This window comes from Prionailurus bengalensis, chromosome C2, assembly GCF_016509475.1.
Source record: "Prionailurus bengalensis isolate Pbe53 chromosome C2, Fcat_Pben_1.1_paternal_pri, whole genome shotgun sequence".
Classification (NCBI taxonomy): domain Eukaryota; kingdom Metazoa; phylum Chordata; class Mammalia; order Carnivora; family Felidae; genus Prionailurus; species Prionailurus bengalensis.
This window is the reverse complement of record NC_057350.1, coordinates 127,115,669-127,131,009: the sequence shown is the minus strand read 5'-3', so window position 1 is coordinate 127,131,009 and position 15,341 is coordinate 127,115,669. Positions and strand designations below refer to the sequence as shown.

Here is a 15,341-nt window from a genome sequence, read left to right as displayed (position 1 = left end):
CCTCCCCCATGGGTTTCTGTTAAGTTTCTCAGGATCCACATAAGAGTGAAACCATATAGTATCTGTCTTTCTCTGTATGGCTTATTTCACTTAGCATCACACTCTCCAGTTCCATCCACGTTGCTACAAAAGGCCATATTTCATTCTTTCTCATTGCCACGTAGTATTCCATTGTGTATATAAACCACAATTTCTTTATCCATTCATCAGTTGATGGACATTTAGGCTCTTTCCACAATTTGGCTATTGTTGAGAGTGCTGCTGTAAACATTGGGGTACAAGTGGCCCTATGCATCAGTACTCCTGTATCCCTTGGGTAAATTCCTAGCAGTGCTATTGCTGGGTCATAGGGTAGGTCTATTTTTAATTTTCTGAGGAACCTCCACACTGCTTTCCAGAGCGGCTGCACCAATTTGCATTCCCACCAACAGTGCAAGAGGGTTCCCACCAAACAGGAGGTTTTTAAAAAGCTCTTTTTGTTATGGTTGTCAGAGAATATGGTTGTAGGATACCAAGTACTTGAAAGTTACTGGGACTTTCTCTATTGCCTAACATTTGATCAATTTGTATGTTTATTCCATTTGTATTATCTTTGGAAGTAATATATGTGTATGTTTATTAGATCAGATTAATGGTTTTGCTGTCAGTTTTTTTTTTTTTTTAAGTTTATTTATTTTGAGAGAGAGAGAGACAGTGCACATGTGCAAGCAGGGAAGAGGCAGAGGGAGAGAGAGAATAGGAAGCAGGCCCTGCGCTATCAAGCATGGATCCCCTCACGGGGCTCCATCCCACAAGCTGTGAGATTGTGACCTGAGCTGAAATCAAGAGTCTGGTGCTTAACCACTGAGCCACCCAGCCACCCCTTGATGTCAGTTCTTACCTAGCCTTACTAATTTTTTTTGTCTCCTTGATTTATACTGAGATAAGTATGTTAAAAATTGTCCTCTGTGATAATGGAGTTGTCTACTTTTCCTGTGGTTCTATCAATCTATTTTGGAACTATGTTAATAGGTACATATAAGTTTAGCTGTTAAATATATTTCATAACATCTTGTATTATGTATTGAACTAGTTTTTGTAGTGTGAACTTCTTTATTACTGGTAATGGTTTGCCTTAAAGTCCTTTTGTGTGTTATTAATATAGCTACACTAGTTTTGTTTTGATTAGTATTAGTATTGCCTGTTTTTTTGTGTGTTTTTTCGTATTTTTCCTTTAATCCTTTCAGGGCTCTAGGGTTTTGGTGTATCTCATTTGAAAAGCATGTATACTACTACTAATTAATTAAACCTCATAAAAAATGTTTTCTATGTGGTTACAGTGCTGAAGCTGCTGAAAGATGGCAGAAGAAGTGGTGGTAATAGCCAAATTTGATTATGTGGCCCAACAAGAACAAGAGCTGGACATTAAGAAGAATGAGAGATTATGGCTTCTGGATGACTCTAAATCCTGGTGGCGAGTTCGAAACTCCATGAATAAAACGGGTTTTGTGCCTTCTAACTATGTGGAAAGGAAAAACAGTGCTCGGAAAGCATCTATTGTAAAAAACCTAAAGGATACCTTAGGTAAGTTATTTTGTATTAAAACACCAACAATACTTTTTTTTTTTTAATAGTTTCTTTTAATTTGTATTTATTTTTGAGAGAGAGACAAGAGCATGAACGGGGGAGGGACAGAGAGAGAGGGAGACACAGAATCTGAAGCAGGCTCCAGGCTCCGAGCTGTCAGCACAGAGCCCAACGCGAGGCTTGAACTCACAAACCATGAGCGAGATCATGACATGAGCCTAAGTCAGATGCTTAACTGACTGAGCCACCCAGGCACCCCAACAATACTTTCTTTTAAATGGATGCTAGAGCTTGGTTTTTTGTACAGAATTTTGGCAGCATTGGGCAGAATTGACTAGAGAAGACCAGGACTAGAATTTCAGGAAGGCCAGGTAAGTTTGGCTTGTAGCAGGTATTCAAGTCAGAAGACTGTTAAAGGTCATAAGTGTTAATGGGTATTTTCTATAAATCTAGCTGATGTTCAAGGGCCAAACCAGAGTGGTGCTAAATAGCAGAACTGACTTCTAGCAGAACTGACTTCTAGCCTGTACTCCTTGAACCATGAGTGCCTGTTGGAGTGTAAGTAGATTCTGCATTTAAGTGAGACAAGGATAAATGAGGGAGATTTAGAATTGCTTCCATGGCGTTAAGGCAACTTATTTAACTTGGCATATTGCTGTATTTTAACCTTTAATAGCTTACATTTTGAATTTTGCTCTCAAAAACAAACCATCATTTTATTCTTCCATTTGATGAGAGTTTTAAATTGTGAATCATTACTGTAGATTAGCATATACCAAACTGATGTCTTTCCTATTTTGTTTTTCTTTTTTGCCTCTAACTGTAGTTTGTTTTTACTAGCCCTCCATTAGGACCAGAGATAATGGAACCCATTTCACACTGGGCTTGGCTGAGCTGATAGGAAGGAAATATGCACAGATGAGGACTGGCCTCTTTTTTCTTTTAATTTAAACTCTCCTTGGCTGACAGGAAGGAATTGGGAGGGACAGAATTTCATTTTTGGTATTCAGGCAAACATGCTGTTACTTAGTGGTTCTTTGTCTATATGTAGAAGAGAAAGTAAAATTTTTCCTTGCAGAGATACTTTGGGAATAATGTGGCATGATTAACAAATATGAAATATTATTGACTGCTTTGTATTTTATTTCTTGTTAAACATTGTTATTCTAGACTAGAGTGTTCTTTCAGTTATCAGCAATAGAAGACAAATAGCAAAAACTAAAATATAGTATAACTCAAAGTAAATATAAAATGTTAGAATATTGGTTTGTGTGATAATAACATTTCCAGTATTCTAAAGGTAGTTTAATAACGAGTTATTAATCTGAATTTTCACTGTAACTTTTAACTGTGTATCTGAGGTTACCTTTTATTATGATTTTAAGGTTTTACAAATGAGACCATTATTATTAGTTTTTTTTTTAATTAAGGGTTTTTTTTTAATTTTAGAGAGCACAAGCAGGGGCGGGGAGTGAAAGAGAGGGGCGGGGGGTGGTGGTGGGGAGTCAGTCTCAAGCAGGCTCCACACTCTGTGCAGAGCCCAGTACAGGGCTTGATCCCATGCGCAGAGCCCCATGTGGGGCTGGAACTCAGGAACCATGAGATCATGACTTGAGCAGAAATCAAGAGTCAGACACTCAACTGACTGAGCCACCCAGGCACCCTTATTAGTTTTTAGTATTCGTTTTTTAAGTGGAAGACAAATCAGAAGACTTTCCTTGACTAGCTGAAGACACCAGAGTTAGAATCAGGAATACTTCTGATTTTGTAAATATTGGACACTTACTTAAAGCATGTAGATCAGAAGTATTGGGGAAAATTAAGGTAACTTCTATCAAGAAAGTATGCCTCATAGTGATGAAGACACAGAAAGGACTAGGGCTACACCTAGATAGACTTTTTTGTTCCTTTTTAAAGGATACTGGTATCCTGGGACTAGAGCAAATGTGTAAACAAAAGATTGCAAAAAACCTTAATATCATAGAGCAAAGAAGAAAAATATCCCACTTTTAGATACTATTGCATATAAATTTATAAAGCCCAACTAGATAGGGGCACCTGGGTGGCTCAGTCTGTTGAGTGTCCGATTCTTGATTTCAGTTCAGATCATGATCTCCTGTTTCATGAGTTCCAGTCCTGCATGGGGCTCTGTGCTGACAGTGTGGAGCTTGCATGGGATTCTCTCTCTTCCTCTCTCTCTCTGCCCCTTCCCTGCTCATGCTCTCTCTCTCTCAATAAATAGACATTAAAAAAAAAAAAAAAAACAATTTTATATATGTATATAAAAAGCCTAACTAGATAGAATTTTTATTATTTGTTAACACTCCTGGGAAACCTTGTATACTATTTTCTGATATTATTAAGATAATTTTGGCAAGACTTTAAGTTCTAGGATATCTCTGTTAACTTTATTACTATATTACATTTATTGCTGCCTATATTGCAGGGTCCTTGAAAGCATTTGTTTTATTGTAATGATTTTTAGTTCTCCTATATAATGATGTATATCCACCTTTTGTATCAGATTGCCTTCTCTTTGTATTTCTAACCCCCTTTCTGGTAACTTAAATGTCCCATGTAGTTAATGGTTTTGTTTGACAATGATTATGCTGGTGGAGACTTTGTTTGAAAGTTAAGAAAGAAAAGGAGAAAACAAAGGAAAGCGTGAATGCATGAATATATTTTCAACTACTGAAAATACATGCTTTAAACCTTCTTCCAAAATAAGGCTGAATAATAAGGTAACATTTGTGGCCATGATGATATACTTGTTTTACAGGTTCTGTTTTAGTTCAGAGGGGAAAGAGTTTTGGAAGGAGAGAAGCCTCAGAAAGGCTTTCTATTCCCTGGGTGTGGGCCAAGTCACATGGATTGGGTGTGGGGAGTTTCAGTGTTGCAGAACAGACCAGGAAGCTCACTGAAATTATCCTGAGCTGTGTTAACAGACTGACAAAAGAGAACACGGGATTTTTATTCAAAATGGATTGGTTAAACGTCTTTAAAGATTTTTTCAGTAAGTTCATCTGTTTATTAAATCCATACTTTTCTTGTAGTTTTTGAGTTAGATATTTCACTTTAGTGAATTTAAAGAAAAACTGTATGGAGAGAACCAGGTGCATTTATATAATAGGCTGGTGCTTTGTATTGTCTATGATACATAAGCTAAATGGTGATACTTCATAAAATATTAGTTTTGACTTGATAAGTAAAATAGTTTTAAAATGCTTTAGTTCCAATGTTTAAATTATAAGTAGGAAAAGGATATAAATGAGTTTGCAGTTTTAATTTGGTAACTTTGAACTTAGCATAGACATTTGAAGTGTTAAATTGTAAGCATATTAAAAATGTGAAGAAAAGAACGGATTAGGTGAGCAAGTTCCTTCAGTCTCAATATTTGAATTAACATAATATTGTTTTAGTACTTTTTACCTAGATTTTAGAGAAACAGTGTAGAAAATAATATTGAATAAAGCAGCAATAAAAGGAATGTTTTGATTTAATCAATGTAAGATTGCTAGAAGCTGCTATTTTGGTAAATGTGAGATTTTATATTTTGAAATGAGTTGGAGAGCAGCTGCATCCAAAGAAAATGAAAATACTGAAAAGCATGGTGAATTATTGGGATTGTTTTTGAGTTCATTTTATAAAGTAATACTAATACTAACTTATAAGAGCCTAATGTGTATATTTGCTGATGGCCTTTTTATGATCTTACGATAGTGAACTTGATTTGATCTCTTTGAACATTTGCTTGGTGTTTCTAGAAAAATGAACAGAGGAGTTGTTGTAGAAGTTTCTTATGCATAAGGAATCTAGGGAAACAAAGAGTAACCTGTTGAGAGATTTCAGGGAAAGGGCAATATGGAAAAGGAGCAAGTACTTTGTTGAAAAGAATACTGTAATTGTACTATTAAGACTCATTTGTTTCTTCAGTTAACTTTGGTGGCCAAGTGAATCCTTCTGGAATAGATCTCCTTTGTTTACTTTTTGGGAAGTTAATACATTTTTAGATCCACTTTTTGGATTAGTTTTCCTTTTAGAAAGCTTATTAATTTATTCATTCATTTATCAACATATTTTTCTTGAGAGCCAACTGCAAGCCAGATAAAAATTATAGAATGAAAAACTAATACTGACTCTCATGGAACTTATATGGTGAGGAGGTAGATGGTAGTGGTTATTTAATATTGATAATACAGTGGATTTCATGTCTCAGTTTGGTTGTAAATGATGTTGACCATAAATCAACTATAGAAATGGTATAAAAAGAATATATTGTATCATTAAGATGGTGATTCATTATATACCATCAATTCAATAATAACATTATCATTTACTCTTTTGTCTTAGAAAGTTGATAATCTTAAATATGTTTGTAGACTGAGGGTCAGGGTTTATAACCAAGGTATTCCTTTTCTCATTACCTGCAGCAAGCCAAGGCTTGAATTTATTTTGCTTTGCAGTAGAAGATACAGTGTATCTTTGTGTGGTGGCTAGAATAAAAAAAGAGGGCTCAGGATTTTAGGTAAAACAGAATAATCAAAAACAATAATTTATTTTATTTCATATAGATGAAATGAACAGATAAAAATACAAAAATTTAAATAAAAACCTTTAATGGGAAAAGTGCTTGGGCAGCTCAGTTGGTTAAGCATTGGACTCTTGATTTAAGCTCAGGTCATGATCTCACAGTTCATGGGATTGAGCCCCAAGTTGGGTTTTGTACTGATAGTGTGGAGCCTGCTTAGGATTCTTTCTCTCTCTCCCTCTCTCTCCCTCTCTCTCTCTCCCTCTCTCTCTCTCCCTCTCTCTCTCTCCCTCTCCCTCTCTCTCTCTCAGTCTCTCTCTCTCTCAATCTCTCTCTCCATCTCTCTCTGTCCCTTCCCTGCTCGTGGGCACATGCACTTTTTTCTCTCTCTCTGTCAGATAAACTTGTAATGAAAAGAACACCATTTATATGTATTTAGAATTCCCTAGTTATGCTCCCAGATGTACCCCTTACTTAGCCATGTGGTTGAAGGTATATAACTAAACTTCCCTGATTTCTTATTCCTTATTTGTGAAGGAGAGAGTTAGGCAAGACTAGATGATCCTGGGAAGTCCCTTCTAATTCCGAAAGTCTTATAATCCTGGTAAACCACTGATGAGTTTTACATGTGATAGAAATCAGGGGAAAATCCATGAGGGAAAGAGAACTAGTTTTGAAGAAGTAGGAACGTAAGAACAGAACTATATAGTTCCTTAAAGAATTAGAAGGATCAGTAGTACTTTCTTCGGCTTCCTTTTATTGAACATTTATTTAGTCAGTGATTTAGATGGAGGAAAAGTGACATGCTTAAAATAAAGAAGAGCTAATGCTGGAAAAATAATACATTGGGTTCAGATATGTTTGAAAGGTAAAAACTGAGAAATAAACAAGGTGAATCAGGACAGACATTAATGTAAAATTCTAATTAATTTGAATTAATTTAAAATTTTTAGTTACTTAAAATTGTTTTTAATGTTTATTTTTGAGAGAGAGACAGACAGACAGTGCATGAATGGGACAGGGGCAGAGAGAGACGGAGACCCAGAATTCGAAGCAAGCTCTAGGCTCTAAGCTGTCAACACAGAGCCTGACACGGGGCTCGAACCCATAAGCTCGTGAGATCATGATCCGAAGTTGGATGTCCAACTTGACTGAGCCACCCAGGCTCCCCAATGTAAAAATTTTACAGGGAATTAAAACGATTGCTGAGAACCTGGCTTGGCAGGATTTTATATCAGTAAAAGACACATCAAGAGCTGCTGTGATAATGTGGGTGCTAAAGAATTTCAATGCAGTTCATGATAACATTAATTCAGATCTTTGCAGTTCAAGTGAAAGGATGCAAATAGCTACTTCATGTGTGTGTGTGCTGGCCAAATAAAACATGTGACATAGTTGTCCACTTTGGATAGATACATACTTGAACTGTGGTATTGAGAAAACTTAGATGCTTCCAAATACTGGCATCCAGTATTGCAGTATCAAGGATCTGCAAACCAGGTTACATAAACGTAGTTATGGGTACAAAGATTTGCCTTAGGAAGAGGACAGTTGTCATGTGACTGGAATATTCACAGTGCTCAACTAGATTCTTAAAAATTAGATTCTTAAAAACTTTGTTAATAATACATTGTTTTGGTCAAGAAACAGTACTATAGGAGGAAAGAAGTAAGACCAGTGGGTAAGAGTGAGGGGAAGATTGGAAGCTATACTAATACTTGTGGTTTTATTTTTTAAAAAGCTAATGATAAAAATTGATAAAGTTTTGGAGTGGTGGCAGGGTTTGGAGCTGATGGCCAAGAAAGTTCTCTTGAAGACGTCTTTAGTGCAAAAAGGTGGTCTTATTAAAGCACGGGGACTGGACCTGTGGGCAGAAAGAGCTGCCCTGGGACCGTGACTGGTTATATACTTGGGAGTTGGGGGAGGTAAAGTCAAAAGGGCGTTTCCAAAGAGATTTTCTTCTGCTAAAGAAGACTCAAAGGATACTGGAGGCCTAGGGTTTTTGTTTTGTTTTTTTTTTTTTGTCAAGCTAGCATTGTTCTTCTCTTTAGCAAAGCATTAACGTTAAGATATTAGGGAGTTCCTGGAGAAATGTTTTTTACTCTGCCAGCCTCAAGTATTTGTCAGTAGGCTGCAGGTTATAAGGAAATTTAATTTTATCTGCCATTTCCTTCTGCCTTTGTTTCCCACATCAAAAATGACTGCCTCAGAATTGTGCACATCCTCAGTGCTGAGACCTGAGCATTCCCTTCCAACTCTGGCCAGGTCTAGCTATAAAATGCAATAATAAATATATAAGTGTTTTTGAAAAATTAAGTGCCAGAAGCACTAGGAGTAATAACTACTATTGATTAATGGAGTGCCTGCTATGTGCTATGCACTGTGCTGAGTGCTTTACATATAAACTTAAAAAAAAAATTTTTTTTTTAATTTATGCAGTAGGTATTTACCACACACCACCATTTCACAAACCAGGAAACTGGAGTTTAAAGAAAATTAAATAACTTGACCAAGATCAAATTGACCAGTAAATAGCAGGACTAAAATTTAAATTTAGGGTTTCCTTAGACTTTTCCTGGTTGTACCCATTATGACTAAAGAGTAGAGGAAGAATTAGAGTCAGATAAGCAATGGATTAGTAGGATTTGACACAAAAGAGACTAAGATTAGGAGGATTGTGGAGGACTAACTATGAAGTTGAGAAGAATTTAGAAAAGGTAATACCTTGATCTGAGGGAGCTTGCTTATTGTGGAATGATCTCATTATTGCTGATTATAACATAGTTGAGAAATTAAGAGAAACTGATATTTTACGTTTGTATAATTTTGTAAAGTACTTTTCCATGCATTTTCTCATTGTTAACAAGAAATCGGAAGGACCATTTTTTAGCAAATAGAGAGAGAGGGCAATAATAAACAGGTTCTTCCCAAAGAGTTGGAAGCAGAGGGTGGAAAAGGCAAGCTTTTGATTATACATACATTTGTCAGTCATTCCCATGATGAACATTAATGGAACACTTAATATGGGCCAGACAGTGGAAATAGGTGATTAAAAACATGGTGTTTTGATCTCAAAGAAATAAATATGGGTATACAGAGGGTTGAACATTGTGGTAAAAATATTTACAAAGAGCAGTAATGCCACAAAGGAGAAATATATCTGTTCTGTTTTGGGGAGATAGGGAAAATCTCCAGTGAGAAGAAGATACCTTGTTTGAGTCTTGAGGAATGAGGGTGGCAAGTGTTTGAAATAAAATACATTGTGGGCAAAGGCTCAGAGTCTTTCAAGAGCATGAGTTTTTTTGGGTACTGAGGAGCTTATATGCCTGTAGCATTAGTGTGAGGTTGAAGAAATGCTCACAAGAGAGACAGAGGGTTTTGTGTTGCATAGAAAAACAAATATTCTAAGCTTATGTTTTTTTCCCTGAAATATTTCTGGCCTCTGAGATTAAAATAGGTTGTTTTCAGTGTTTTCCATGAGTCTGTCCAAAAATTCTTCATTCTTTTTTTGACAGTGTATAATTAGTCTTAGACATCTTTTTCAGAATTAAAAAAAAATCATTTTGAAACTAGCCTTTAGCTTCAAGTTTAAAATTTGGATTTATATCACTCTTCAATTTTAATCAATGTAGCAAACGTTTATTGAGTATCTGGTATGCACACAGTTCTAAATAGCATAGGAAATGCAGAAGATTAGTGAGACATGGAATGCTCCTTTCTGGAAGCTGATGACTCTAGTAGATGAGCTTAAAAGACTTGTATGCTTGTCATACAAGTACCTCAGAAGTACAGGGTGCTGGGTGCTTTAAAAAGGAGAGCTTACATCATTGGCGGATGATGGTGGGAAATGAAGTATGTTGGAAAACATAACATGGGAAATGAATAAAATAATTTGAAATGGCACTTCTTGAATGGGTAAGTTTTTGATAGGGAGATGTTTTAATAAGGTTTTGGGAAGAAACTAGCAAATAAGGCAAAGGAAGATTGAAATGTTATTTATTCAGGGGACTTAAGTGACCCATTTTTTTATTAAGATTTAGGATAGTTTATCAAAGCTAGAACAAACATTCCTAAAATTCATATGGACCCACAAAAGACCCTGAATAGCCAAAGTAATACTGAAAAAGAAAACCAAAGCAGCAGCATCACAATCCCAGACTTTAGCCTTTACTACACAAAGCTGTAATCATCAAGACAGTATGGTATTGGCACAAAAACAGACACATAGACCAGTAGAACAGAATAGAGAACCCAGAATTGGACCTACAAATGAATGGCCAACTGATCTTTGACAAAGCAGGAAAGAGGATCCAGTGGAAAAAAGACCGTCTCTTTAGCAAATGGTGCTGGGAGAACTGGGTAGAGAAGAAAGATACAGGATAATTGCAGGGCATTATGGGAAGAATCTTTTATTTAACATTTATATCTGTACTGTGCTCTTACTTTACCATATTTTATTCACTTCTTACAACACTATCATGGTAAGTAGTGTTTTCTCCATTTCTAAACTCAGAAAAATGAAATCATTTGCTCAAGTTTCCACAGTAAGTGGTATAGCTGGGATTTGAACCCAAAGGCTCATATAAAGTCGATGCTGTTTTCATTACTCTATACCATAAGCCTAGAAAGGAAGGGTGAGGACATTCTGGAGAGGGCTATAGATTCTAGGAAGAGTATTTCTCTTAATTTGATAGGTATGAGGAGCCACTGTTGGCTTTTGAGCAATAATATCATCTGATTGCAACTATACTTACAGTTATATGGATGATGGGTAGAAGTGGGACAGATTGGATTAGTAAGAAAACTAGTTTAGAGGGTATTGAAGACTCAAGCACAACAAAATGGGCCTGAAATAGTGTGCAAATAGTGGGAATAGAAAGTGTTGGCAGAAAGGGAATAAGGATTTGATGCAGGAATCTTTTTAAGAAAGAAAATTTGTATGAGGTATAAATCATATAACAAAATGAATCTTTTTAAAGTGTGTTGTGCAACCATCATATCTAGTTCCAAACCATTTTTATGACCCCCCCCCCCCCCCAAAACCCATTCCCATTAAGCGGTCACTACCCATTACCCTATCTCTTTATCCCATGGTAATTGATAATCTGCTTGCTGTCTATCTGGATTTACATTCTGGCTATTTCATGTAAATGGAATCATAAAATATGTTATCTTGTGTCTAGTTTCTTTCACTTGGCCTTCTGTTTTTGAGATTTATCTGTTGTAGCATATATCAGTGCTTCATTCCTTTTATGGCTGAATAATATTCCATTAAATGGGTATGTACTGTGTTTTGTTTATCCATTAATCTGTTGATGGACACTTGGGTTGTTTCTACCTTTTGGTTATTGTGTATAGGGAAGCTATGAACATTTGCGTACAAGTATTGGAATATCTGTTTTCAGTTCTTTTGAGTATATACCTAGGAGTGGAATTACTGGATCATATGGTAATTATGTTTTTAACATTGTGAAGAACCATTACGTTGTTTTCCACAGCAGTTGTAACATTTTACACTTTGATCAACAGTGTAAGAAGGGTTCCAGTTTTCCCATATCCTCACCAACACTTGTTATTTTCCTTTTTTGTTGGTTTGGTTTGGTTATAGCTATCCTAATAGGTGTGAAGTGGTATTTCATTTTGGTTTTGATTTGTATTTCCCTAATGACTAATGATGTTGAACATCTTTTCATGTGCTTTTTGGGCATTTGTATATCTTTGTTGGGGAAATGTTTCTTCAAGTGTTTTGTCCATTGTCGAAATAGGTTCTTTTTGTTTCTAGGTTCTAAGTTCTTTAGATGTTCTGGATATAGACTGTAATATTTATTTATTTATTTGTTTATTTAAGAAAGAGAGCACAAGTGAGCAAGGGGCAGAGAGAGAGAGAAATGGGGCTCACCTGGGGCTCATGCTTTACCCAAAGCGGGGCTCATGCTCACCCGATGTGAAACTCGAACTCATGAACTGTGAGATCATGACCTGAGCCGAAGTAGGATGCTTAACAACTGGGCCACCCAGGTGCCCTATTTATTTATTTTTTATTGCTTATGCTTTTGGGTCAAATCTAAGAATTCATTGCTAATACACAGGTCATGAAGATTTTCCTCTGTGTTTTCTTTGGAGGATTTTAAAGTTTTAACTCTTATATTTGAGTATTTTATCCATTTTGAGTTAATTTTTGTTTGTGAAATAGGAGTCTAACTTCATTCTTTAGCATGTAGATATCCATTTCTCCTTGTACCATTTGTTAAAGAGACTATTCTTTCCCCCATAAATGGTCTTGGCACCCTTGTTGAAAATTAGTTGACCACAGATGTAGGAATTTATCTCAGGACTCTCAGATCTATTCTGTTGGTCTATATGTCTGTCCTTTTGTGCCAGTACCATACTGTTTTGAATACTTTGGCTGAGTAGTAAGTTTTGAAATTGGGAAGTGTGAATCCTTCTGTTTTATTTTCATTTTTAAAGATTGTTTTGGTTATTTGGTGTCCCTTGCAATTCCATATGAATTTTAGAATCAGCATTTTCATTTCTGTAAAAAGTATTGGAACTTTGGTAAGAATTACATGGAAGCTGTGGATCACTTTGGTTAGTTATTGCCATGTAAAACTATTAAGCCTTCAAGTCCATAATACAGAATGTCTTACCATTTTTTTAGTCTAATTTCTTTCAGCAGTACTTTGTAGTGTTCAGTATACTGGTGTTGTATCTCCTTGATTAATAAATTTAACTTATGTATTTTATTCTTAATGCTATTATAAATGGAATTGTTTCCTCAATTTCCTCTTCAGATTGTTCACTGCTGCTGTACAGAAATACAACTGGTTTTTGTGTATCTTGCAACTCTGCTAAATTTGTTTAATGTAACATTTTTTGTGTGTGGATTTTTTTAGGATATTCTCTGTATATGGTTACGTCATCTGCAAATAAAGATGATTTTACTTCTTCCTTTCTGGTTTGGATGTCTTTTATTTCATTCTCTTGCCTAATTGCCCTGGCTAGCACTTCTAGTACAGTGTTGAATAGAGGTGGGTGAAAGGGCATCCATGTCTTGTTCTTGATCTTAGCTTTCAGTCTTTTACCATTGAGTGTGTTGTTAAGTGTAGGTTTTTTTTAAATAGATGCCCTTTATGATGTTGAGGAAATTGCCTTATATTCCTAGTTTGCTGATACTCTTTATCGTGAAAGGATGTTAGATTTTATCCATTGCTTTTTCTGTATCAGTTGAGATGATCATGTGGGTTTTTTCCCTCTGTTGTATTAATGTAGTATATAATGTTGATTTTCATATGTTGAACTACTCTTACATTCCTGGGACAAATTACCCTTTATCATGATGTACACTTCTGTTAATATGCTGCTATATTGTTTGCTAGTCTAGATTAACCCTGTTTTTGCAAATTCCATAGTTGTGAATTGGGCTCCTTGTTAAAACTTATTTATAAGCCCTCAAATCGATAGTTGTGATGCCTTTGTGGACTTGTGCAGAGTGGCAGAAATTTTGAGTTGCCTGATGCACATGTTGTCAGCTGAGGTTGAACAAGGTGATGCTCTGCCTTTTTTGTTTCAGCTCTCATATTGTAAATAAGTGTCCTTGATGCAGTCGGTTTAGTGCCATGATTTTTGCATTCTTGTGCTTTTAAAAAAGTCTCTATATTGTAGAATTGTCAGTTTCTTTCTTTAATTCTGTCAGTTTTTGCTTTATATGTCTTGGGGTTCTCTTGTTAGGCGTGTATAATATTTGTAATGACTATGTTTTCTTGATGGATTGACCCTTTTATCAATATATAATGTCTGTCTTCATCTTCTGTAACAACTTTTGTCTTGAGGTCTGTGTTGTCTGATACTAACAGACAGCTGTGCCACCCCAGCTCTCTTTTGGTTACCACTGTCATGGACCATCTTTTTCCATCCTTTCATTTTCCAACCTGTCTGTATCTCTGGATCTAAAGTGAGTGCTTATAGACAGCATAGAGTTGGATCTTATTTTTAAATCCATTCTGCCAGTGTCTGTGCCTTTAATCCAGTATTTTAATTCATTTATGTTTAAAGTAATTACCCATAAGGAAGGCCTTCTGCTGTTTTGCTCTTTATTTTCTACAGGTCTTAGGCCTTTTCTCTCCTCATTTCCTGTATTACTGTCTTGTTTTGTAATTGATTTTTTTTTCTGATGTACCATTTTCCCTTCTCATTTCTTTTCTATATATGTTTTAGTATTTCCTTAGTGATTACCGTGAGGATTACCATTAACATCTTAACTTTTTAGCAGTCAAGTTTGAATTAATGGAAATTTAGCTGGTATGCAAAACTATTCCTTTGTAGTTCCATTTTTATACATTGGGTGCCCATTTACCTAGATTTGAAATTACTGTTTTCTACATTTGTATCTTTTTTTAAATTTTTTTTTTCAACGTTTATTTATTTTTGGGACAGAGAGAGACAGAGCATGAACGGGGGAAGGGCAGAGAGAGAGGGAGACACAGAATCGGAAACAGGCTCCAGGCTCTGAGCCATCAGCCCAGAGCCCGACGCGGGGCTCGAACTCACGGACCGCAAGATCGTGACCCGGCTGAAGTCGGACGCTTAACCGACTGCGCCACTCAGGCGCCCCTCTACATTTGTATCTTAAATCATATAGGAAAAAAGGATGTACAAGTCAAAAGTCTAATACTACTGGCTTTTATATTTATGAATGGAGCTACCTTTACTGTTGTTCTTTATTTCCTCATATGGCTTCAGGTTACTTTTCAGTGTCTTTTCATTTTAGCCTGGAGGACTTTATTTAACATTTCTTGTAGCACAAGTCTAGTGTAACAAACTCCTTCAATTTTTGTTTATGTAGGAGTGTCTTAATTTTTCCTCCATTTCTAAAGGGCAGTTTTGCTAATTATAGAATTCTTGGTTGACAGTTTTCTAGTATCAGATTCTACCCCCTTCCTAAGGTTTGATGTTGCTTCTAATTGTGCATTGTTGTTTGCTTGTTTAGTGACTTCCCTAAACTGTTTTTGTAAACTCTGTATTCTTTGTCGTGTGTGGTCTCTGAAGGTGCTGTTCTGTCTTTTCCTTCCTTCAGTCTGTCTGTTCCTTATCCTGGTCGTTGTCCCTTACCCCAACGTGCTGCATCAATTAAATGATTTCAGTAAAAGAATGGGAATGTTCCAGGTCCAGTGAAACCAAGGCAAGCCATTGTGCCAGTCCTTCACATGGCTGCCAGACAGGTTGAAACTCACAATCACAATTCTTTGAG

At 36.0% G+C, this 15,341-nt stretch overlaps 1 protein-coding gene across 5 annotated transcripts in view; it reads left to right on the top strand.

The window, feature by feature from the left end:
- The window catches only part of NCK1 (NCK adaptor protein 1), an 85,892-nt gene that overhangs the window by 64,316 nt on the left and 6,235 nt on the right, over nucleotides 1-15,341 (top strand). For 4 of the 5 annotated variants that reach the window (XM_043595328.1, XM_043595329.1, XM_043595330.1 and 1 more), the window contains exon 2: nucleotides 1,320-1,563. In XM_043595328.1, coding sequence (XP_043451263.1) covers nucleotides 1,338-1,563 — 226 coding nt within the window. In that variant the 5' untranslated portion in view covers nucleotides 1,320-1,337. Of the gene's footprint in view, nucleotides 1-1,319; nucleotides 1,564-4,393; nucleotides 4,580-15,341 lie in introns of those variants that run through there. The other variant, XM_043595332.1, reaches the window with a different exon arrangement.